Source organism: Pseudophryne corroboree, chromosome 5 (genome assembly GCF_028390025.1).
Source record: "Pseudophryne corroboree isolate aPseCor3 chromosome 5, aPseCor3.hap2, whole genome shotgun sequence".
In the NCBI taxonomy this organism is placed as follows: domain Eukaryota; kingdom Metazoa; phylum Chordata; class Amphibia; order Anura; family Myobatrachidae; genus Pseudophryne; species Pseudophryne corroboree.
The window spans coordinates 520119994-520146022 of record NC_086448.1 but is presented as its reverse complement, the minus strand read 5'-3'; the positions used below and the strand labels follow the sequence as shown (position 1 = coordinate 520146022).

At 48.6% G+C, this 26029-nt stretch overlaps 1 protein-coding gene across 2 annotated transcripts in view; it reads left to right on the top strand.

The window, feature by feature from the left end:
* The window catches only part of RBM22 (RNA binding motif protein 22), a 162099-nt gene that overhangs the window by 114757 nt on the left and 21313 nt on the right, over positions 1-26029 (top strand). For both annotated transcript variants that reach the window (XM_063923106.1, XM_063923107.1), the window contains exons 4-5: positions 14926-15058; positions 15294-15394. In XM_063923106.1, coding sequence (XP_063779176.1) covers positions 14926-15058; positions 15294-15394 — 234 coding nt within the window. The remainder of the gene's footprint in view (positions 1-14925; positions 15059-15293; positions 15395-26029) is intronic.

Sequence of the window (26029 nt, the reverse complement as noted above, 5' to 3'; positions counted from 1 at the left end):
GAATAATACAATACAAGTTATACACTACCAAAATAACATAGAATATCTAACCAAGTAACTACACATAAAATACAATAAAGATACAATTACTTTTTAAGGGGGAAAGGGGAGAGAGAAAGTGAGAGAGAACGAGAGAGAATGGCTTATAACAATAAAGACAATATGATTGCAGAGAAACTTACGCACAAAGGGAAACAATCGCATGCGCCTTCTGGATATCCAGCTCCCGATTATCAGCAATGAGAACCGTTGAAGAGAATAGAGAGCTGGCCCAGATCGGCTTGTCCTTTTATACACTACACACAATACAGTACAATGGTCCCTATATTCTTATTGTTCATTGGACACAGGAATTCGTCTTCGCATTATAACAAAAGGTCATAGGTTGATTCATACAGGTGGGTTGTGACTATTTCCAACTGCTCAGGTGGGTGGGAAACTAGGTTTCCCGCCGCATGGATAATAAAGTGCAAATAATAGTAAATGTCCATAAACTTCTTATGTCCATAACTATTCGCACGAGCGATTAATCTGCTTCAAACCAACACCGGAATATTGCTAATTAAATACTCTTCCGATGGATACTAAACACCACTGTATAACCCCTGTCTGACCCTTCGTATCAAACAAAGAGGGATCTCTTTGTCTATGAACATGCTACATTAACTAAACTTTCAGATTCTATCAAAGGGACCATAATCTACAAAATACATTATATGGTTAAAATATGTAACGATTGAGCCGCCCGCTAGACGCACATAAACTTTACCGTAGATGCGCATACCGTGCGCCTGCGGGTGCACGCAACAGCGAGTATGCGCACGCACGGGAGAGCTCATGCACTCGCAGCAGGCACTCGCATGAGGTGCATATATGGCAGTGTGTAGCGTGATATTTTTCTGACTTTGACAAACCGACAGTGTCAACTCCTTACATAAAAGGTTCGATGACATAACAGCTGTGGGACAGCCGGCTTCTCAGCCAGTGCCTGCCCAGGCGTCTCAAAGGCCATCAGGGGCTCAAAAACGCCCGCTACCTCAGATGGCAGACACAGATGTCGACACAGAGTCTGACTCCAGTGTCGACGACGACGAGACTAATGTACATTCCACTAGGGCTATCCGTTGCATGATTACGGCAATGAAAAATGTGTTGCACATTTCTGACATTAACCCAGGTACCACTAAAAAGGGTATTATGTTTGGGGAGAAAAAGCAACCAGTGGTTTTCCCCCCTTCAGATGAGTTAAATGAAGTGTGTGAAGAAGCGTGGGCATCCCCTGATAAAAAACTAGTGATTTCTAAAAAGTTACTAATGGCGTACCCTTTCCCGCCAGAGGACAGGGTACGTTGGGAGACATCCCCGAGGGTGGATAAAGCGCTCACACGCTTGTCAAAAAAGGTGGCACTACCGTCTCAGGATACGGCCGTCTTAAAGGAGCCTGCGGATAGAAAGCAGGAGGCTATCCTGAAGTCTGTATATACACACTCAGGTACTATACTGAGACCTGCTATTGCTTCAGCATGGATGTGCAGTGCTGCAGCAGGGTGGTCTGATTCCCTGTCTGATAATATTGATTCCCTTGACAGGGACACTATATTGCTAACCATAGAGCATATTAAAGACGTAGTCTTATACATGAGAGATGCACAGAGGGATATTTGCCGGCTGGCATCTAGAATAAATGCAATGTCCATTTCTGCCAGGAGAGTATTATGGACTTCGGCAGTGGACAGGTGATGCGGATTCTAAAAGGCACATGGAGGTTTTGCCTTACAAGGGTGAGGAATTGTTTGGGGATGGTCTCTCGGACATCGTTTCCACAGCGACAGCTGGGAAGTCGACATTTTTACCCCAGGTTCCCTCACAGCCAAAGAAAGCACCGTATTATCAGGTACAGTCCTTTCGGCCCCAGAAAGGCAAGCGGGTTAAAGGCGCGTCCTTTCTGCCCAGAGGCAGGGGTAGAGGGAAAAAGCTGCACCATACAGCCAGTTCCCAAGAACAGAAATTCTCCCCTGCTTCCACTAAATCCACCGCATGACGCTGGGGCTCCACTGGTGGAGCCAGGTGCGGTGGGGGCCCGTCTCCGGAACTTCAGCGACCGGTGGGTTCGCTCACAAGTGGATCCCTGGGTTCTACAAGTTGTATCTCAGGGATACAAGCTGGAATTCGAGACGTCTCCCCCTCGCCGTTACCTCAAATCAGCCTTGCCTGCTTCTCCCCCGGACAGGGAGGTAGTGCTGGCGGCAATTCACAAGCTGTTCCTCCAGCAGGTGATAATAAAAGTTCCCCTCCTTCAACAGGGACGGGGTTACTATTCCACAATGTTTGTGGTACCGAAACCAGACGGTTCGGTGAGACCCATTCTAAATTTAAAATCCTTGAACACTTATATAAGAAGGTTCAAGTTCAAAATGGAATCGCTCAGGGCGGTGATTGCAAGCCTGGAAGAAGGGGATTACATGGTATCACTGGACAGCAAGGATGCGTACCTGCATGTCCCCATTTACCCACCTCACCAGGTGTACCTCCGTTTTGTGATACAAGACTGCCATTACCAATTCCAGACGTTGCCGTTTGGTCTGTCCACGGCACCGAGGGTATTTACCAAGGTAATGGCCGAAATGATGATACTCCTTCGAAAGAAGGGAGTTATAATTATCCCATACTTGGACGATCTCCTTATAAAGGCGAGGTCCAGGGAACAGTTGTTGGTCGGAGTAGCACTATCTCAGGAAGAGCTTCAACAGCACGGCTGGATTCTGAATATTCCAAAGTCGCAGCTGGTTCCTACGACGCGTCTGCTGTTCCTGGGTATAATTCTGGACACAGAACAGAAGGTGTTTCTCCCGGAAGAGAAGGCCAAGGAGTTGTCTTCTCTGGTCAGGGACCTCCTGAAACCAAAACAGGTGTCGGTGCATCACTGCACGCGAGTCCTGGGAAAGATGGTAGCTTCTTACGAGGCAATTCCATTCTGCAGGTTCCATGCAAGGATCTTTCAGTGGGATCTGTTAGACAAGTGGTCCGGATCGCATCTTCAGATGCATCGGCTGATCACCCTGTCCCCGAGGGCCAGGGTGTCTCTGCTGTGGTGGCTGCAGAGTGCTCATCTTCTAAAGGGCCGCAGATTCGGCATACAGGACTGGGTCCTGGTGACCACGGATGCAAGCCTCCGAGGTTGGGGGGCAGTCACTCAGGGAAGAAACTTCCAAGGACAATGGTCGAGTCAGGAGGCTTCCCTACACATAAATGTTATGGAACTAAGGGCCATTTACAATGCCCTAAGTCAGGCAAGACCCCTGCTTCAAAGCCTGCCGGTGCTGATTCAGTCAGACAACATCACGGCGGTCGCCCATGTAAACCGACAGGGCGGCACAAGAAGCAGGATGGCGATGGCAGAAGCCACAAGGATTCTCCGATGGGCGGAAAATCACGTGATAGCACTGTCAGCAGTGTTCATTCCGGGAGTGGACAACTGGGAAGCAGACTTCCTAAGCAGGCACGACCTCCACCCGGGAGAGTGGGGACTTCATCCAGAAGTCTTCCAACTGATTGTAAACCGTTGGGAAAGGCCACAGGTGGACATGATGGCGTCCCGCCTAAACAAAAAGCTAAAAAGATATTGCGCCAGGTCAAGGGACCCTCAGGCGATAGCTGTGGACGCTCTAGTGACACCGTGGGTGTACCAGTCGGTTTATGTGTTCCCTCCTCTTCCTCTCATACCAAAGGTGCTGAGGATAATAAGAAAGAGAGGAGTAAGAACTATACTCATCGTTCCGGATTGGCCAAGAAGGACTTGGTACCCGGAACTGCAGGAAATGATCTCAGAGGACCCTTGGCCTCTGCCTCTCAGACAGGACCTGCTACAGCAGGGGCCCTGTCTGTTCCAAGACTTACCGCGGCTGCGTTTGACGGCATGGCGGTTGAACGCCGGATCCTGATGGAAAAGGGCATTCCGGTTGAAATCATTCCTACGCTGATAAAAGCTAGGAAAGATGTGACCGCAAAGCATTATCACCGCATATGGCGAAAATATGTTGCTTGGTGTGAGGCTATGAAGGCCCCCACAGAAGAATTTCAGCTGGGTCGATTTCTGCACTTCCTACAGTCAGGAGTGGCTTTGGGCCTAAAATTGGGTTCCATTAAAGTCCAGATTTCGGCCCTGTCTATTTTCTTTCAAAAAGAACTGGCTTCACTGCCTGAAGTTCAGACGTTTGTTAAGGGAGTGCTGCATATTCAGCCCCCTTTTGTGCCCCCAGTGGCACCTTGGGATCTCAACGTTGTGTTGGATTTCCTAAAATCACATTGGTTTGAGCCACTTCAGACCGTGGAATTAAAATATCTCGCGTGGAAAGTGGTCATGCTTTTGGCCTTGGCTTCGGCTAGGCGGGTGTCAGAATTGGCGGCTTTGTCCTGTAAAAGCCCCTATCTGATCTTCCATATGGACAGAGCAGAATTGAGGACGCGTCCCCAATTCCTCCCTAAGGTGGTATCAGCGTTTCATTTGAACCAACCTATTGTGGTGCCTGCGGCTACTCGGGACTTGGAGGCCTCCAAGTTGTTGGACGTATTCCGGGCCCTGAAAATCTATGTTTCCAGGACGGCTAGAGTCAGAAAAACTGACTCGCTGCATGCACCCAACAAGCTGGGTGCTCCTGCTTCTAAGCAGACTATTGCTCGCTGGATCTGCTCCACGATTCAACTTGCACATTCTGCGGCTGGACTGCCGCATCCAAAATCAGTAAAGGCCCATTCCACGAGGAAGGAGGGCTCTTCTTGGGCGGCTGCCCGAGGGGTCTCGGCTTTACAACTTTGCCGAACTGCTACCTGGTCGGGATCAAACACGTTTGCAAAATTCTACAAGTTTGATACCCTGGCTGAGGAGGACCTTGAGTTTGCTCATTCGGTGCTGCAGAGTCATCCGCACTCTCCCGCCCGTTTGGGAGCTTTGGTATAATCCCCATGGTCCTTACGGAGTTCCCAGCATCCACTAGGACGTCAGAGAAAATAAGAATTTACTCACCGGTAATTCTATTTCTCGTAGTCCGTAGTGGATGCTGGGCGCCCATCCCAAGTGCGGATTGTCTGCAATACTTGTATATAGTTATTGCCTAACTAAAGGGTTATTGTTATGAGCCATCTGTTCGTGAGGCTCAGTTATTATTCATACTGTTAACTGGGTATAGTATCACGAGTTGTACGGTGTGATTGGTGTGGCTGGTATGAGTCTTACCCGGGATTCCAAATCCTTTCCTTATTGTGTCAGCTCTTCCGGGCACAGTTTCCCTAACTGAGGTCTGGAGGAGGGGCATAGAGGGAGGAGCCAGTGCACACCAGTAGTCCTAATTCTTTCTTAGAGTGCCCAGTCTCCTGCGGAGCCCGTCTATTCCCCATGGTCCTTACGGAGTTCCCAGCATCCACTACGGACTACGAGAAATAGAATTACCGGTGAGTAAATTCTTATTTTCTCCTACATACCTGAAATTTATCTGTAGTTGAATATGTGCTCATATTGCTGCTTATACTAATGTATTACCTGTGACTGATTGCTAGTGTGATTGCTGACTTTACTGTTTCTGTCAGTTTCTGTGTATTCCGATCCTCAATGTTGGTGCAAAGCGGAGAGGGATCGGATTGTTTGTCACTTTAACAAGTTTTAAAGTGATTTCAGTCACAAATTGTGTAGTTAACACTGTACAGGTGTGTGATTTGTTTATCATGTCTAAGAGAGGCAAGGGTGAGGAGGATAAACTCTCCACAGCAGCACCAACACTGATTTCATGTTTGTCTTGCAAAGCTGGGTTAACCTCTCAAGATCTGGTTCAAAATGGATTATGTGCAAATTTTTAGTTTTCACCAAAGCCTCCTTAATAATCCAAGGCAGACACAGGTTCAAGTTGAACCCCCATGGGATACTTTTGCACAGACATTATCCAGTATAACTGAGCGGTTAATGCCAGCTCCTATACCAGGGATAGGTTACCCTATTAACCGTTACATGCAACATTCCCCCTGGGGTTTATCACATCCAGTCCAGGAATCTGCAGTCTTTCAACAAAAACAGGCTGAAAGGCCGGTGGAAAGTGAATCATACAGACATGAAACAACATCTCCACAGTCTACACATTTCAGATGAGGACACGTTGGAGGATGATGACTCATCACATTCCAGGGTCTGCATACAGAGACGAGGATAAAGGTTTCAGCTCAGTGGACATACCTTAGCTAATTAGTGCTATGAAAGCCATTCTATCCTTAGAGGAAGTAGCAGAGTCTTTGTTAAAATCCAGCAACATTTTCAGTTTCAGGCCCGACCATTTGGACTGGCTACAGTTCCAAGAGTGATCACCAAAATTATGGTGGTAATGGCGGCTTATCTCCGTCAGCAGGGAATAAGGATTTTTCCATACCTCGACAATTTATTAATCCTCACGCAATCTCAGGAATTGCTTCAGTGTCATCTGCAACAGACAATAGCTTGTTTACAGAGACACATTGGCTCATAAATTGGGCAAAGTCGTCCCTGGTTCCATCACAACAGATGACTCATTTGGGGGCTGTGTTGGGTTTGAATCTTCAGAGAGTGATTTTACCTCTGAACAAAATATCCAAAATTCAGTCGAGGATCCAGGAGCTGCTGCACAGTCAGAGGGTATCTATTCACACAGCAATGCGTGTGATGGGATCTATGGTGTCGACATTCGACATGGAGTATGCTCAATTCCACTCGAGGCCCCTACAATGTCTGATCCTTTCCAAATGGAATGGGTTACATCAGACAATAAAAACGCAGACGAATGTCCTTCCACTGGAAGTAAGGAGGTCATAAGCTTGGTGGCTACAGACATCCCATCTGGACAAAGGGAGACCTTTTTGGATATCAGACTGGGAAGTTCTGACAACGGATGGCAGTCTTCAGGGCTGGGGAGCAGTGTCAGGAAGAAGTTGCTTCCAAGGGCAGTGGACCAAGGAAGAAAGTTGCCTGTCAATAAATATATTAGAACTTCGGGCCATATATATGGCACTCATTCAGGCAAAGGACATCCTTCAGGGGAAACCAGTTCAAATTCGCTCGGACAATGCAACGGCACTAGCGTACCTCAATCATCATGTAGGAACTCCAGCTTAAAAACAATGAAGGAGGTAAGCCGCACGTTAAGGTGGGCAGAACTTCATCATCCAGCCTTGTCCGCAGTGTTCATTCCGGGAGTCCTAAACTGGGAAGCGGATTTTCTCAGTCGACACGCCATTCATGCAAACTAATGGGCTTTAAACCCCACGGTCCTCCAGACTCTGGTAGACAAGTGGGGGTTACCGGAGATAGATCTCATGGCGTCCCGTCAGAACAACAAAGTTCCCGCATACGGGTCAAGATCAAAGGATTCCAAAGCGACCTTTGTGGATACCCTGTCAGGGTGGGGCCTTAGACTGCACACCTATAGTTGCCAGTAATGTGAGGTGCTACCTACTGAGACTTGTAGTTCTACAGAAGAAAAAAGGGGGGTGTTGTAGGTGCACTGTCTCTAGCATTACTGATATCATATAGCTTAGCATATAATAAATAGTGGAGTTTAGTTATGAATTGATCAATGCATGAAGCTGCAGCCCCGCGGCAAGGGACTCCACTCTGCTGCAGTACCTAACACTATAGGGGTTCAAACCTAGGGCACGGGACCCCCAAAAAAACCACAGCCAAGCAACCCCAGGGCATCGCAGGGAATAATTATGTGTAGTGAGAAGGATTAAGGGATAGGTGAGAAAAAAAGGGTGTTGTGGGGTGAATTAATATAAGTGAAAAAAATGTGTAACATGTATAATAAACAAACGGTGAAAGTGCCAAATTAAATGTAATGCTGCGATGCCCTGTTGTCGCCCAGCCACGGCAGTCCAGGAGGCCCCGTACCCCAGGAGCCACCCCATTTCTGACCTATTGTTCTGAATAATTGGACTTACCTAGAATTGTGCCATATTCATAAGTGCAGTCATGCTAGGTACCCTAGTTAAAATAAATGAGGGTCAAGTGCGGGTGGGTGCAAGTCTAAGAATGAAGGTGTTTCACTCCTTCAGGTGTGTCTATACAAAACACTTTGTTTGCTAGGGTGGGGCCTTAGACTGCACACCTATAGTTGCCAGATACCCTGTCAGTAAGATGGGACTTTCGTCTGGCCTATGTGTTTCCACCGACCGCCGTTTTGCACAGGGTTATGCGAAAGGTAAAACAAGGATGGGGCGCCATGATATTAATAGCTCCGGCTTGGTACATTGGTACACAGATCTGCAGGGGCTGTCGATGGATGCTCCATTCCTACTCCCTCAACGTCCAGATCTACTGTCTCGGGGTCCTTGCTATTACAAGCACATGGATCGACTGTCTTTGACTGCGTGGCTCTTGAGACTTCCATCCTGAAAGCAAGAGGATTCTCACAACAGGTAATTCAAACAATGCTTAGAGCAAGGAAACCATCCTCAGTTCGCATTTATCCCTGAATATGGAAAGTCTATATTCAGTGGTGCAGTGACAGGAAATTTGACCCTAGGTCGTTTAGAGTTTCCAGAGTCCTAGCATTCCTTCAGGCAGCAATGGACAAAGGTTTACGGGTGACTTCCTTGAGAATGCAGGTGTCGGCATTGACTGTATGGTTCAAAAAGAAAATTACTAACCTACAGGATGTTCACATTTTTTTCCAGGGAATGCTTCACATCCAATCTCCTTTTGTTCCTCCTACAGTGCCTTGGGATTTAAGTTTAGTCCTGAAGGCGCTTCAAGTTGCCCCATTTGAACCACTGAAGCAAGTGGATCTCAAATGGAAAAAGTTCTCTTTCTACTGGCTATTGCTTCAGCTAGAAGAGTTTCAGATTTAGGGGCATTATTACGTTGCCTTCCTTTTCTGATTTTTTTCATCCAGATAGAGCGGTTCTCAGAACCAAATCTGGTTATCTTCCTAAGGGGGTGTCTAAATTCCACCTTAACAAAGAAATTGTAGTCCCGGACTTCCAAGGGCCGGACCTTTCTGCGAGAGATACATCATTGTACGTAGTCCGTGCCTTATGGGTCTGCGTGGATCATACCAGTGCCTTCAGAAAGGCAGAGACACTCTTCGTTCTCTACGGATTTCACAATAGAGGATGGCCTGCTGACAAGCAGACACTGGTGAGGTGGCTTCGGAGGACTATTTCAGAAGCATATTCTCAAGCTGATCTCCCTATTCCGGCTAATGTCACTGCTCACTCTACTCTTAAGGTAGGTCCGTCATGGGCAGCACAACGTAGTTCTTCAGCTGAACAGATATGTAAGGCAGCCACATGGTCTTCCATTAACACATTCATCAGACATTATGGCTTTGATACCTTTGCCTCTCAGGACGCTGAATTCGGCCGAAGGATTCTCCTGTCCAATCAGGAGTGTGTCCCCCCCCCCCCCCCACTAAATTTGCTTTGGGACATCCCAAAGTTTATCCTGTGGATAACCTGTGGGCCATGCAGGAGAAATACGTAGTTATGATAGACTTACCGTCTAACTCTATTTCTCCTAAGTCCACAGTATCCACAGGGATCCCACCCTGACGCACCTGATTTGAGGATCCTTTCACCTACTAACCTCTTCCTTCTTGTACGGAAGGGTGTGCATGTGTGTTCTTCTCACCTGATTAGGGCTCTCTATGATGCTCCTGCCTTGAGCTTTGGAAAACAACTGAATTGCCTGAGCCAGGAGGCGGGGATATAGGGGACTGGCCCGTTGCATTCTGGGAGGCCGAAAGCTTTGATCGTTGGTGCCAATCCGCTGACGGTGCCTCATATCCCAATGTTTATCCTGTGGACTGAGGAGAAAGTTTTCTCTATCGTCCTAGTGGATGCTGGGGTTCCTGAAAGGACCATGGGGAATAGCGGCTCCGCAGGAGACAGGGCACAAAAAGTAAAGCTTTAGGATCAGGTGGTGTGCACTGGCTCCTCCCCCTATGACCCTCCTCCAAGCCAGTTAGATTTTTGTGCCCGGCCGAGAAGGGTGCAATCTAGGTGGCTCTCCTAAAGAGCTGCTTAGAAAAGTTTAGCTTAGGTTTTTTATTTTACAGTGAGTCCTGCTGGCAACAGGATCACTGCAACGAGGGACTTAGGGGAGAAGAAGTGAACTCACCTGCGTGCAGGATGGATTGGCTTCTTGGCTACTGGACATCAGCTCCAGAGGGACGATCACAGGTACAGCCTGGATGGTCACCGGAGCCTTGCCGCCGGCCCCCTTGCAGATGCTGAAGTAAGAAGAGGTCCAGAATCGGCGGCAGAAGACTCCTCAGTCTTCTAAAGGTAGCGCACAGCACTGCAGCTGTGCGCCATTTTCCTCTCAGCACACTTCACACGGCAGTCACTGAGGGTGCAGGGCGCTGGGAGGGGGGCGCCCTGGGAGGCAAATGAATACCTATTTTGGCTAAAAATACCTCACATATAGCCTCCGGAGGCTATATGGAGATATTTAACCCCTGCCAGAATCCGTTAAGAGCGGGAGACGAGGCCGCCGAAAAAGGGGCGGGGCCTATCTCCTCAGCACACAGCGCCATTTTCCCTCACAGAAAGGCTGGAGGGAAGGCTCCCAGGCTCTCCCCTGCACTGCACTACAGAAACAGGGTTAAAACAGAGAGGGGGGGCACTAATTTGGCGTTAGAAATATATAAAAAAGATGCTATAAGGGAAAACACTTATATAAGGTTGTCCCTATATAATTATAGCGTTTTTGGTGTGTGCTGGCAAACTCTCCCTCTGTCTCTCCAAAGGGCTAGTGGGTCCTGTCCTCTATCAGAGCATTCCCTGTGTGTGTGCTGTGTGTCGGTACGTGTGTGTCGACATGTATGAGGACGATGTTGGTGAGGAGGCGGAGCAATTGCCTGTAATGGTGATGTCACTCTCTAGGGAGTCGACACCGGAATGGATGGCTTATGTAGGGAATTACGTGATAATGTCAACACGCTGCAAGGTCGGTTGACGACATGAGACGGCCGACAAACAATTAGTACCGGTCCAGACGTCTCAAAAACACCGTCAGGGGTTTTAAAACGCCCGTTTACTTTAGTCGGTCGACACAGACACAGACAGGGACACTGAATCCAGTGTCGACGGTGAATAAACAAACGTATTCCTTATTAGGGCCTCACGTTAAAGGCAATGAAGGAGGTGTTACATATTTCTGATACTACAAGTACCACAAAAGAGGGTATTATGTGGGATGTGAAAAAACTACCGTAGTTTTTCCTGAATCAGATAAATTAAATAAAGTGTGTGATGATGCGTGGGTTCCCCCCGATAGAAAATTATGGGCGGTATACCCTTTCCCGCCAGAAGTTAGGGCGCGTTGGGAAACACCCCTTAGGGTGGATAAGGCGCTCACACGCTTATCAAAACAAGTGGCGGTACCGTCTATAGATAGGGCCGTCCTCAAGGACCAGCTGACAGGAGGCTGGAAAATATCATAAAAAGTATATACACACATACTGGTGTTATACTGCGACCAGCGATCGCCTCAGCCTGGATGTGCAGAGCTGGGGTGGCTTGGTCGGATTCCCTGACTAAAAATATTGATACCCTTGACAGGGACAGTATTTTATTGACTATAGAGCATTTAAAGGATGCATTTCTATATATGCGAGATGCACAGAGGGATATTTGCACTCTGGCATCAAGAGTAAATGCGATGTCCATATCTGCCAGAAGAAAAGGGGTGGTATTCCACACTATATTGTGGGACTGAAGCCAGAAGGCTAGGTGAGACTTATTCTAAAAAATTTTTTGAACACTTACAAAGGTTCAAATCAAGATGGAGTCACTCAGAGCAGTGATAACGAACCAGGAAGAAGGGGACTATATAGTGTCCCGGGACATCAGGGATGCTTACCTCTATGTCCCAAATTTGCCCTTCTCACTAAGGGTACCTCAGGTTCGTGGTGCAGAACTGTCACTATCAGTTTCAGACGCTGCCGTTTGGATTGTCCACGGCACCCCGGGTCTTTACCAAGGTAATGGCCGAAATGATGATTCTTCTTCGAAGAAAAGGCGTCTTAATTATCCCTTACTTGGACGATCTCCTGATAAGGGCATAGTCCAGGGAACAGTTGGAGGTCGGAGTAGCACTATCTCGGATACTGCTACAACAGCACGGGTGGATTCTAAATATTCCAAAATCGCAGCTGATCCCGACGACACGTCTGCTGTGCCTAGGGATGATTCTGGACACAGTCCAGAAAAAGGTGTTTCTCCCGGAAGAGAAAGCCAGGGAGTTATCCGAGCTAGGCAGGAACCTCCTAAAAACAGTGCATCATTGCACAAGGGTCCTGGTAAAAATGGTGGCTTCCTACGAAGCAATTCCATTCGGCAGATTTCACGCAAGAACTTTTCAGTGGGATCTGCTGGACAAATGGTCCGGATCGCATCTTCAGATGCATCAGCGGATAACCCTATATCCAAGGACAAGGGTGTCTCTCCTGTGGTGGTTACAGAGTGCTCATCTTCTAGAGGGCCGCAGATTCGGCATTCAGGATTGGATGCTGGTGACCACGGAGCCCAGCCCGAGAGGCTGGGGAGCAGTCACACAAGGAAAAAATTTCCAGGGAGTGTGATCAAGTCTGGAGACTTTTCTCCACATAAATATACTGGAGCTAAGGGTAAATTTATAATGCTCTAAGCTTAGCAAGACCTCTGCTTCAAGGTCAGCCGGTATTGATCCAGTGGGAAAAACATCACGGCAGTCGCCCACGTAAACAGACAGGGCGACACAAGAAGCAGGAGGGCAATGGCAAAAACTGCAAGGACTTTTCGCTGGGCGGAAAATCATGTGATAGCACTGTCAGCAGTGTTTCATCCCGGGAATGGAAACTGGGAAGCAGACTTCCTCAGCAGGCACAACCTCCACCCGGGAGAGTGGAAACTTCATCGGGAAGTTTTTTCCACATGATTGTAAACCGTTGGGAAATACCAAAGGTGGACATGATGGCGTCCCGTCTGAACAAAAAACGGGACAGGTATTGCGCCAGGTCAAGAGACCCTCAGGCAATAGCTGTGGACGTTCTGGTAACACCGTGGGTGTACCAGTCGGTGTATGTGTTCCCTCCTCTGCTTCTCATACCTAAGGTGCTGAGAATTATAAGACGTAGAGGAGTAAGAACTATACTCATGGCTCCGGATTGGCCAAGAAGGACTTGGTACCCGGAACTTCAAGAGATGCTTACAGAGGTCTTATGGCCTCTGCCGCTAAGAAGGGACTTGCTTCAGCAAGTACCATGTCTGTTCCAAGACTTACCGCAGCTGCGTTTGTCGGCATGGCGGTGGAACGCCGGATCCTAAGGGAAAAAGGCATTCCGGAAGAGGTCATTCCTACCCTGGTCAAAGCCAGAAAGGAGGTGACCGCACAACATTATCACCACATGTGGCGAAAATATGTTGCGTGGTGTGAGGCCAGGAAGGCCCCACAAAGAAATTTCAACTCGGTCGTTTCCTGCATTTCCTGCAAACAGGAGTGTCTATGGGCCTCAAATTGGGGTCCATTAAGGTTCAAATTTCGGCCCTGTCGATTTTCTTCCAGAAAGAATTGGCTTCAGTTCCTGAAGTCCAGAAGTTTGTCAAGGGAGTATTGCATATACAACCCCCTTTTGTGCCTCCAGTGGCACTGTGGGATCTCAACGTAGTTCTGGGATTCCTCAAATCACATTGGTTTAAAACCAGTCAAATCTGTGGATTTGAAGCATCTCACATGAAAAGTGACCATGCTCTTGGCCCTTGCCTGGACCAGGCGAGTGTCAAATTGGTGGTTTTTTCTCAAAAAAGCCCATATCTGTTTGTCCATTCGAACAGGGCAGAGCTGCGGACTCGTCCCCAGTTCTCTCCCTAAGGTGGTGTCAGTGTTTCACCTGAACCAGCTTATTGTGGTGCCTTGCACCTACTAGGGACTTGGAGGACTCCAAGTTGCTAGATGTTGTCAGGGCCCTGAAAATATGTTCCAGGACGGCTGGAGTCAGGAAAACTGACTTGCTGTTATCCTGTATGCACCCAACAAACTGGGTGCTCTTGCTTCTAAGCAGACTATTGCTAGTTGGATGTGTAATACAATTCAGCTTGCACATTCTGTGGCAGGCCTGCCACAGCCAAAATATGTAAATGCCCATTCCACAAGGAAGGTGGGCTCATCTTGGGCGGCTGCCCGAGGGGTCTCGGCTTTTACAACTTTGCCGAGCGGTTATTTAGTCAGGGGCAAACACGTTTGTAAAATCCTACAAATTTGATACCCTGACTAAGGAGGACCTGGAGTTCTCTCATTCGGTGCTGCAGAGTCATCCGCACTCTCCCGCCCGTTTGGGAGCTTTGGTATTATCCCCATGGTCCTTTCAGGAACCCCAGCATCCACTAGGACGATAGAGAAAATAAGAATTTACTTACCGATAATTCTATTTCTCGGAGTCCGTAGTGGATGCTGGGCGCCCATCCCAAGTGCGGATTATCTGCAATACTTGTACATAGTTACAAAAATCGGGTTATTATTGTTGTGAGCCATCTTTTCAGAGGCTCCGCTGTTATCATACTGTTAACTGGGTTCAGATCACAGGTTGTACAGTGTGATTGGTGTGGCTGGTATGAGTCTTACCCGGGATTCAAAATCCTTCCTTATTATGTACGCTCGTCCGGGCACAGTATCTAACTGGCTTGGAGGAGGGTCATAGGGGGAGGAGCCAGTGCACACCACCTGATCCTAAAGCTTTACTTTTTGTGCCCTGTCTCCTGCGGAGCCGCTATTCCCCATGGTCCTTTCAGGAACCCCAGCATCCACTACGGACTCCGAGAAATAGAATTATCGGTAAGTAAATTCTTATTATCGACGGTAAGTCTACCATAAATACGTATTTATAGTTGCCTCAAGCATTAGCTCAGTATTTTCTCTGATGTCTCTTTCAGATATGTGCACGCCCTTTTACAGTATTTCGCTGGTGCCCAGGCGTACGCATGCGCTTTAAGAAGACAGAGGTTTGCCAGACATGTAGCAAGTTGAAAAACGTCTGTCAGACCTGTCTCCTAGACTTGGAGTATGGTAAGTAATATCTTTTGTAAGGTTCTAATGCTTGATACTTTTTTGTCCAGTTTGATCAAATGAAATGACGTGTTTGTATGTGCATAATATCTTGCTCTGTTCCTTATAAGTTAGCAGAAATTATTTTGCATAAAGAATTGTTTGAATTTTTTGTAAGCGGAAAGTGTCCTAGCAATGCTGTTTTAAGTGCTGTATACAATAATACTAAATAACTCTAAACTTTCTTTTTACTTAGGACTTCCCATTCAAGTGCGAGACACAGGGGTTTCCTTGAAGGATGACATGCCTAGATCTGATGTTAATAAAGAGTACTACACTCAGAATATGGAGCGAGAGGTAAGCTTACGCAAATTTGGAGATGGGGAAAGCTTGTTTACAGGGAAGGAATATGGATTAAATACTCTTACACCCGATTAATGGATACCCCTGGAGCTATCCAATTAGCCCCTTACTACCGGCACTAGTCACGCAAAGCAGAATCCCTCATAAGCAGCCCCCGGGGACCCATGTTTGAACAATGACAATTAGTAAGCTGGTTTGTAGTTTTACTCTCCATTTCTCTAGCATCCATAAGGGATATTGGGGGAATCTAGTACGATGGGTTATAGACTGGGTCCAAAGGAGCCGTGCAGTTTAAATTTCTTCAACTGGGTGTGCTGGCTCCTCCCCTCTATGCCCCCTCCTACAGGCAATTTAGAAAAAAGTGCCCTCGGGAGAGGATACACACTCTGGAGCTCCAGAGAGTTTTCTTTAGTTTCTTTTAAATCTTTATTTTCGGTATGCTGTTTGGGCAACAGCATACCTGCACCATGGGAGTTAGGATGGGACGGGGGGGGGGGGGTGTCACGGTCACTGCAGCAGGACCACCGTCCTAAGAGGTTGTTGTACAGCAGGGCACTGCACCTTAGCGGTCACAATCGCAGTCACAACTACCACTTGTGTGATGTTTTTACACTCCTAGGGAGACTTTGCCAGCATAAAGATAACTGAAACTCCGGAGCCATTACAGGGGGCGGAGCTTCCTCAGAGCGGGACCAGCAGTGGTTTGGCTCCTTCCTCTGCTTACAGCTGCAGCAGCAGGCACACACAGCTCCTCTAGACACTTAGGATATGCAGGAAAGCTGGTACAGGAGTGTAGCAAAGGGGGAGAGCCACCATTGTACACGATCTGTGTCCTGAAAAGGACAAAAACTCCAGTGTTTCACTGTGATATAACTGCTTGCAGCCTCACTGGGGCTGTTTAGCTTTGGTGTGCTGTTCCCTTCTCTCGATCTCCCTCTCACATACAGTAAAGGCAGGCTTGCTATTGTATTGTCTGTGTATGCAAGTGTTTACTGTAAACATGGTAAAACACCAATTATACAGTGTCTGTCACACCAGATTCTCTCCCTCTACATCTGGTTCCATGTCATGTGAACAATGTAGTCAGTCCTCACGGCACAGTGAGGGGGGGGGTGGGGGCAAGAGCCTTTCTGGCTAGGTGCCATAAAATCTATGATGTCTGATATGTCATCTCAGCTCGCTGCTAATGCTCAAACAACTCAACAACTGCAGCAGGCTGTTGCAGACCTGGCTGCACGGGCAGATGGTCCTCAGTTCCCCCTTTCTAGCTCAGGACCACTTAAACGTGTGTTACCTGCCTTAGTCTCAGACTCTGATGAGGAGATACAGGAGGAGGGGCAGGAAATGGATCTTCTTACCGGTGATTCCCCTTCTGCACAGGGTATTGAACCCCTCATTTTAGCTATACGGGACGTGTTAACACTCCCTCTAGAGGACGCTGCGGGACAGCAGTAGTTTTTCTTCACACAGAACAAGCTCAGTGTCACTTTCCCTGATTCTGCAGAGTTAGATGACCTGTTTAAGTTAGCCTGGAAATAGCTAGATAAAAAATACCAAGTGTCAAAACGGTTTTTGCACACTTTCCCATTTGCTCCTGAAGTCAGGAAAATCTGTGAAGAACCCCCGGCTGTTGACGTATCGGTGTCTAGCCTATCTAAAAAGGCAGTACTGCCAGCTCCAGGATCCTTTACCATAAAGTACCCTGGGCAGTGATTGCAAAAACGCACTATAGCCCGTATTTTACACCAGAATTGATGGTGGGGACACAAAAAAAAATCCTGGGTCCCTCAGGACGCGCTGTGACCCGCAGCGCTGTCCTGTGCAGTCAGTCAGTCAAGTCTCCACAACAACAGAGGGAGGAACTTGGAAGGGGCAGAGACCATGAAGAGTATGATCTCCCGCCCTTCCCTCATCCTCCTCCCCACGAATAACTGCTGCAGGTGCCCTCCCTCCGCAAGTAGCGTGACTCAACCGCTGCTCCCTGGCAGCCCACTGGACACCCGCACGGCTGACTCCGCTGCTGTATATACCCCAGGTGGGGGTAGTTCGGTCCCTGTGCCCCAGGCAGGATGCCGCTGCTCTCCCCACTGATTCCCTTCTTCTCCCTCCCCACCCATGCGGCCGCCCCTTCCGCGTTTTCCGCTCCCCCCTGGCCGCATCCTATTACTCCAGGTTGGAGGCGGTGTAGGCCTCATGCCGATCCCCGGACTATACCCCCCAGCTTGACTCCGCTGCTGCTGGCAGTGTCCATGGAGGAGCCAGGATTGCTCTTTTTACAGGTACGCGGTGGGGGCCTGGTCCCTGGAGGGTGTTGGTATGGTGATGTTCCCCAATGAGGGTTCCAGGCTGCACTATCTCCTGCCTCTCTGTCTCTACTCCCTGGTGCCTCTCTCTGTCCTTACTCCCTGGTACCATATAAAACGTGTATAACATGCTCTACCTGGCGCAATGTGTATAGAACACTAACTGGCGCAATGTGTGCAACCGTGCTGTACCTGGTGCGATGTGTATAACGTGTTCTAACTGGCGCAATGTGTATAATGTGCTCTACCTGGTGCAATGTGTATAGGGTGTTCTACCTGGTGCAATATGTGTAACGTGCCCTACCTGGTGCAATGTGTGTAACGTGCTCTGCCTGGCGCAATGTGTGTGACGTGCTCTGCCTGGCGCAATGTGTGTAACGTGCTCTGCCTGGCGCAATGTGTGTAACGTGCTCTGCCTGGCGCAATGTGTGTAACGTGCTCTGCCTGGCGCAATGTGTGTAACGTGCTCTGCCTGGCGCAATGTGTGTAACGTGCTCTGCCTGGCGCAATGTATGTAACGTGCTCTACCTGTGTGGTGTGGTGTAATGTGAATTGGTACTATTATGTGGCCATGCTCTTTCCCCATGAAGCCACGACCCCAAAATGTTGGTGTCCTTGCTCTCAAATATGGGAGGTGGAGAGCACCAATTTACTTTCTGCCAAAGGGCACCGAAATGTCTAGTTACAGCTTTGGTGTAGGGTGTCCTGTATGCTACACAGCCCAGCAGCATCGTCACCCCCCCTCTCCCCCTCCCCCTTGCAACTCTTTTGTAGTGTCCAAGTCAATTCCGTTTTTAGATTTGAAATCATAACATTAATATGAACCCTCATTCCGATGGGACCCATAAAAGGACAGATAGGACCCCAATTTTTAAAATTTAGGGGTACATGGGACCCACTTTTTTGGGGGTTTAGCGCGATCACTGCCTAGGGATAGAAAAAATAACTGAAGTATATCTATACTGCAGCGGTTATATCACAAAGACCAGTCATAGCAGATTGCTGAATGGCTCATGCCATTCATACGTGGGCTTCTCAGATTCAGGAGGGCCTCTCGGGGGGGGGGGGGGGGGGATATGTCCCCGGTCACTACAGTGACTCTCCTGAAGCACATTCAGGACACTGCACGCGTCTTGTGCGACTCCCTCGAGATAGGCAATATTAATGTTAGGACATCTGCTATGGCAGTGTCGCCGCGCAGGACTTTGTGGTTGCGTCAGTGGATAGCGGACGCAGAGTCTAAGCGCAGTGTGGAGTCTCTCCCCTTTTCAGGGGCATGGCTCTTTGGGGTGTAATTGGATACGTGGATTTCTAAAGTTACTGCGGGGAAATCCACGTTTCTATTTCGTCCTAGAGGATGTTGGGGACACCAAAAGAACCATGGGGTATAGACGGGATCCGCAGGAGACCAGGGCACTTTAAGACTTTCAAAGGGGCGTGACCTGGCTCCTCCCTCTATATCCGTCCCCAGACTCTGTTTAGAAAATGTGCCCTGCGAGACGGAGGCACTCGGTGGAGCTCTACTGAGTTTCTCTGAAAAGACTTGTTAGGTTTTTTATTTTCAGGGAGGTCTGCTGGCTACAGCCTCCCTGCTTCGTGGGACTGAGGGGAGAGCAGTCTAGACCCACTTCTAATGAGTTTCAGGGCTTTGCTGCTGCTGAAAAGATGCCTCCGCACCTGAGGGGAGATGAACGCCGGGTACGCTCGGATGCTTGCTCCTACAGCCTGCCGTCACCCCCTTTCAGAGCCAGAAGTCAGGTGAGTATGTAGAAGAAAATAAGACTTCTCTTCACTAAGACGGCATTACAGAGGTACCGCACAGCGAGTGCACAGTGCGCGCCGGGCTCCCATACAGTACACACCACTGGGTGCAGGGAGCTGGGTGTGAGCTGGCTTTTTCCCTTTGTGTTCCCTGACGGGCTTTGATTTGGGTGCTGTTTTCAGTGAACGACATGTCTGAGACAGATTATTCCTCTCGGGGATAATTTATTGGGGACACCAAATGTTTGGGGGTGGCCTTGTCGGCACTGCTGACTGGTTATCTACTTTGAATGCTTTAAATGCTAATGTCACTCTTTTTAAATCAAAAGTTTGATCAGTCTGAATCTCAAATCCAGATGTGGAAGAGATCAATGGAGGACGCTTTATTGCAGGTCCAGGGCCCTCCGGGGTCGCTCAAACGTGGTGTTGACCAATTAGTTGACACGGACTCTGAGGCTGATGTCGACTATGCTGATTCCAGATTAGATCCTAAATTAGCTAAGAGTATCCAGTATATGATTGTAGCTGTTAAAGACATTACATATTGATGAGGACCCTATTACACCTGAAACGAGGGTCCTTATTTACAAGGAAAAGAGACGCTCAGTTGCTTTTCCTCCATTTTTTGAACTAAATGACCTCTTTGATGGCATTTGGAACAACCCTGATAAAAAATTTCTAATTCCTAACCGGATCAAGGTGGCGTACCCCTTTCCCGCGGCTGATAGGGAAAAGTGGGAAACACCACCCACATTTGACAAGGCCCTAGCGCGCTTGTCTAAACAGGTAGCCCTCCCTGCGGCTCAGTCGACGACCCTTAAGGAGCTGGCTGATCGTAAACAGGAGGCTACTTTGAAAGCTATTTTTACAACCACAGGGACGCAGCTTAGGCCTCTTATTGCGTCAGCGTGGGTAAGTAGCGCTATTGAAAAATGGGCTGAAAGTTTGTCTTCTGATTTAGATAATCTTGATAGGGATAGCATCCTAGTGACGCTTGGTTATATCAGGGACGCGGCTGCGTACTTGAAAGAGGCTGCAAGAGATGCTGGCCTCCTGTGTGCTAAGGCTAATGCTATGTCAGTTGCGGCTAGACAAGCGCTTTGGACTCACCAGTGGAATGCTGACGCCGATTCCAAGAAAAATATGGAGTCCCTTCCATTTAAGGGAGGTGAACTTTATGGTGATGGCCTTACTGATTTGGTATCGGCAGCCACCGCGGGTAAGTCAACCTATTTACCTTATGTTCCTGCGCAACAAAAGAAACCACACTATCAAATGCAGTCCTTTCGGCCCAACAAGTATAAAAGAGGCCGAGGAAATTTCTTCCTTGCTACCAGAGGTAGAGGAAGGGGCAAGAGAACACCCGCCTCCTCGGGTTCCCAGGAGCAGAAGTCCTCCCCGACTTCTGCCAAATCCACCGCATGACGCCTGGTCTTCCCTACAGGAGACCGCACCGGTAGGGGCACGTCTAAAGCTCTTCAGTCAGGTCTGGGTTCGTTTGAACATAGACCCTTGGGTGTTGCAAATTGTGACCCAAGGGTACAAACTGGAGTTTCAAGATGTTCCCCCTCGCCGTTTTTTCAAATCAACCTTACCAGCTTCGCTTCCAGACAGAGTTCTAGTCTGTGGAGCAATACAAAAATTGTGTCAAAATCAGGTTGTGGTCCCGGTTCCCCTGGCACAGCAAGGGGAGGGTTTTTATTCAAGCCTGTTTGTGGTACCAACGCCGGATGGCTCGGTAAGACCAATCCTCAACCTGAAATCTCTAAATTTTTTCCTGAAGAAATTCAAATTCAAGATGGAGTCTCTCAGAGCGGTGATCTCCAGCCTGGAGGAGGGTTAATTCATGGTATCATTGGACATAAAGGATGCATACCTTCATGTCCCCATCTATCCCCCTCATCAAAGGGACCTCAGGTTTGCAATCAAGGATTGGTTTGGCCTGTCCACGGCTCCGAGGATTTTCACAAAAGTCATGGTAGAGATGATGGTTCTCCTCCGCAAGCGAGGACTTACAATTATCCCATACTTGGACGATCTCCTGATAAAGGCGAGATCCAAAGACAAGTTGGTACAGGACATTGCACTGTCCCTATCGATTCTGCAACAGCATGGCTGGATCTTAAACTTGCCGAAATCACAGTTAATCCCAACAACCCGGTTGGCGTTTTAGGTATGATTCTGGACACAGTCCAGCATAGAGTGTTGCTCCCTATGGAGAAAGCTCTGGAAATTCGGTAAAATTTGGTAAAACTCATTCTGAAACCAACAACAGTCTCCATTCATCAATGCATTCGATTGCTGGGAAAGATGGTAGCGGCATACGAAGCCCTCCAGTTTGGAAGGTTCCATGCCAGAGTGTTTCAGTGGGACCTGTTGGACAAGTGGTCCGGATCCCATCTTCATATGCACCGGAGAATAATTCTATCTCCCAACACCAGAATATCACTCCTGTGGTGGCTCCACAGCTCTCACCTCTTAGAGGAACGCAGGTTCGGGATCCAGGACTGGATCCTAGTGACCACGGATGCAAGTCCCCGAGGTTGGGGAGCAGTCACACAAGGGGTGACCTTCCAAGGAAGATGGTCAGGTCCAGAGACTCATCTTCACATAAATGTTCTGGAGCTAAGGGCCATTTACAACGGCCTTCTGCAAGCGGAGCATCTTCTTCGAAACCGGTCTGTCCTGATCCAATCGGACAATGTGACAGCAGTAGCATACATAAACCGCCAAGGCGGCACAAAGAGCAGGACAGCCATGGCAGTGGCCACAAAGATTCTCCGCTGGGCAGAGACACATACAAGCTCTCTGTCAGCAATATTCCTTCCGGGGATGGACAACTGGGAAGCAGACTTCCTCAGCAGACAGGATCTACATCCAGGAGAGTGGAGCCTCCATCAAGAGGTCTTCACACTAGTGACAAGTCTTTGGGGGGTTCCCCACATAGACATGATGGCGTCTCGCCTCAACAGAAAACTTCTGAAGTATTGTTCCAGGGACCCTCAGGCGGCGGCAGTGGATGCACTGACGTCACCTTGGGTGTTTCCGTCGGTGTACATTTTCCCTCCGCTTCCTCTCATCCCAAAGGTTCTGAGAATTCTAAGAAAAACAAAGATTCCAGCTCTCCTTGTAGTTCCAGACTGGCCAAGGAGAATTTTGTACCAGGTTCTTCAGGCGTTACTGGTCGAAGATCCCTGGCCTCTTCCTCTTCGCGAGGATCTGCTACGACAGGGGCCGTTCGTCTATCAGGACTTACAGCAGCTACGTTTGACGACATGGCGGTTGAACGCCAGATTTTAGGCCAAAAGGGTATTCCCAGTGAAGTCATCCCTACCCTTATTCTTGCTAGGAACGGTGTGACTTCAAAGCACTATCACCGTATTTGGAGGAAATATGTTTCCTGGTGCGAGTCCAAGAAAGCTCCTGTGGAGAAGTTTGACCTTGGATGGTTTCTCCTTTTTCTACAAACTGGAGTGGATGCGGGCCTTAAATTAGGCTCCATTAAGGTGCAGATTTCTGCCTTGTCAATTTTCTTTCAGAAACAATTGGCCTCACTTCCTGAGGTGCAGACCTTCGTAAAAGGGGTCCTGCACATACAACCTCCCTTTGTGCCCCCTGTGGCACCTTGGGACCTTAATGTGGTATTGACATTTCTTCAATCACATTGGTTTGAACCTTTACGTAAAGTGGAATTGAAATTCCTCACGTGGAAGGTTGTCATTTTGTTGGCATTGGCATCCGCAAGGTGGGTGTCTGAGTTAGCGGCCTTGTCTCACGAGCCCTTATTTGATCTTCCATGAAGATAGAGAACTCGGCAACAATTTCTGCCAAAGGTGGTTTCCTCTTTTCATATTAACCAACCTATTGTGATGCCAGTGGCTACTGGCGCTTTGGCTGAGGAAAAGTCGCTAGATGTGGTCAGAGCTTTGAAAATTTATGTCACCAGAACGGCTCCAGTTAGGAAATCAGAGTCTCTGTTTATCCTGTATGCTCCCAATAAGATTGGGTGTCCTGCTTCCAAGCAGACCATTGCCCGCTGGATATGTAAAACGATTCAGCAGGCTCATTCCACGGCAGGTTTGCCGTTGCCGAAATCGGTGAAGGCCCATTCCACTAGGAAGGTGGGCTCGTCCTGGGCGGCTGCCCGGGGTGTCTCGGCATTGCAACTTTGCCGAGCTGCTACTTGGTCGGGGTCAAACACGTTAGCTAAATTTTACAAGTTTGATACCTTGGCCGATGAGGACTTTAAGTTTGGTCAATCGGTGCTGCAGAGTCATCCGCACTCTCCCGCCCGCTATAGAGCTTTGGTATAAACCCCATGGTTCTTTTGGTGTCCCCAACATCCTCTAGGACGAAATAGAAAATAGGATTTTAATACCTACCGGTAAATCCTTTTCTATGAGTCCGTAGAGGATGTTGGGCGCCCGTCCCAGTGCGTACTGTATCTGCAGTTTAGTTCTGGTTACACACAGGTTGTGTTATGGTTTCTTCAGCTTGTTGCTGAATTTTGTTAATGTCCGTTGGCATGTGTTCAGTTGAATGCCATGTTATTCGGCATGTTTATGGCGTGAGCTGGTATAATGCTCACCTTGTTTGTTAATTCCTTTCCTCGGAATGTCCGTCTCTCCGGGCACTGTTCCAAACTGAGTCTGGGGAGGGATATAGAGGGAGGAGCCAGGTCACGCCCCTTTGAAAGTCTTAAAGTGCCCATGTCTCCTGCGGATCCCGTCTATACCCCATGGTTCTTTTGGTGTCCCCAACATCCTCTACGGCAGGCATTCCCAACCACGGTCCTCATGGCACGCTAACAGTGTGGGTTTTACTGATATCCAGGCTTCAGCACAGGTGACTTAATTAGTAGCTCAGTTATTTTGATTTAACCATCTGTGCTGCAGCCTGGATATCACTAAAATCTGCACTGTTGGTGTGCCTTGAGGACCATGGTTGGGAATGCCTGCTCTACGGACTCACAGAAAAGGATTTACCGGTAGGTATTAAAATCCTATTTTCTCCCCTCTGGAGCCCCGCCGTCTATACGTTCCTACCCGAGCCGTGTGCCCAGTCCTTTTGGTCTAACCGATTTAGATCTAGGGCCAGAGGTGCTGCCAATGCGGCTAGAGGCACCAGAGGTAAGACAAGAAAACCAGCAATCGCAGGTTCTCAGGAGAGCACCAGTTCAGCTTCCACTAAGGCCTCAGCATGACTGTGCCTACCCACTCCGAGGGGATCTCGAGGTGGGAGCTCAGCTGCGTCACTTCAGCCGCATCTGGGAAAGTTCCTGCCAGGATGCCTGGGTAAGAGACCTCATTTCTCAGGGCTACAAGCTGGAGTTCCACGGTGCTCCTCCCCAGCGATTTTTCAAATCAAGCTTGCCAGCTTTGGAGGATACGTGTGTTACTCTGCAACAGGCCATCCTCAAGTTGGTCCAATCCCAAGTCATTGTTCCAGTGCCACTTCAACAACAGGGAAAGGGTTACTACTCCAGCCTGTTCGTGGTACCGAAACCAGACGGTTCGGTAAGACCCATTCTGAATCTGAAATCCTTGAACCCGTACCTAAATGTTTTCAGGTTCAAGATGGCATCCTTGCGAGCAGTGATCATGGGTCTGGAAGAATAAGAATTCATGTTCTCCCTCGATATCAAGGATGCCTATCTCCATATTCCAATTTGGCCACCTCATGAGGTTTGCCCTATTGAACGATCACTACCAGTTCCAAGCGCTACCCTTTGACCTATCCACAGCTCCGAGGGTGATGGCGGAGATGATGTTCCGGGTCCAGGGGGGTCAATGTTGTCCCTTATCTGGACGATCTCTTGATAAAAGCGAGATCCAGGGAGCTTTCATTGCTCCTTATAGGTCGCACTATTCAGCTTCTGTCACACAATGGGTGGATCCTCAATTTATTGAAGTCCCACCTGGAGCCAACTCGACGGCTCCTGTTCCTGGGAATGTTGCTGGATACCGTGGCCCAGAAAATGTTCCTCCCAGAGGACAAGGCGAGAACACTTCAGGAGATGGTCCGCATGGTTATCTGGCCTATTCGAATATCCATCCATCTTTGAATAAGATTATTGAGGAAGATGGTTGCCTCGTACGAGGCGATCCAGTATGGAAGGTTCCATGCCAGAACATTATAATTAGATCTCCTGAGCAAGTGGTCCGGATCACATCTTCAGATGCACCAGATAATACTTCTGTCACCTCAGGCCAGGATTTCCCTCCTATAGTGGTGCAGTCCTCAAACCTACTGGAAGGCCGACATTTCGGGATTCAGATTGGATCCTCCTCACAACGGATGCGAGTTTAAGAGGATGGGGAGCTGTTACCCAGGGGCTCAGTTCCAGGGCAGGTGGTCAGCCCATGAAGCACTCCTTCCAATCAACATTCTGGAACTTCAGGCGATCTACAATGCTCTGCTTCAGGCCTCTGCTCTGCTCAGGGATCACGCGATCCGGGTACAGCCGGACAACGCCATGACAGTAGCGTACATCAATCAACAGGGAGGAACAAAAAGCAGTGCCTGCATGCGAGAGGTGTCAAAGATACTCCTCTGGGCAGAAAGA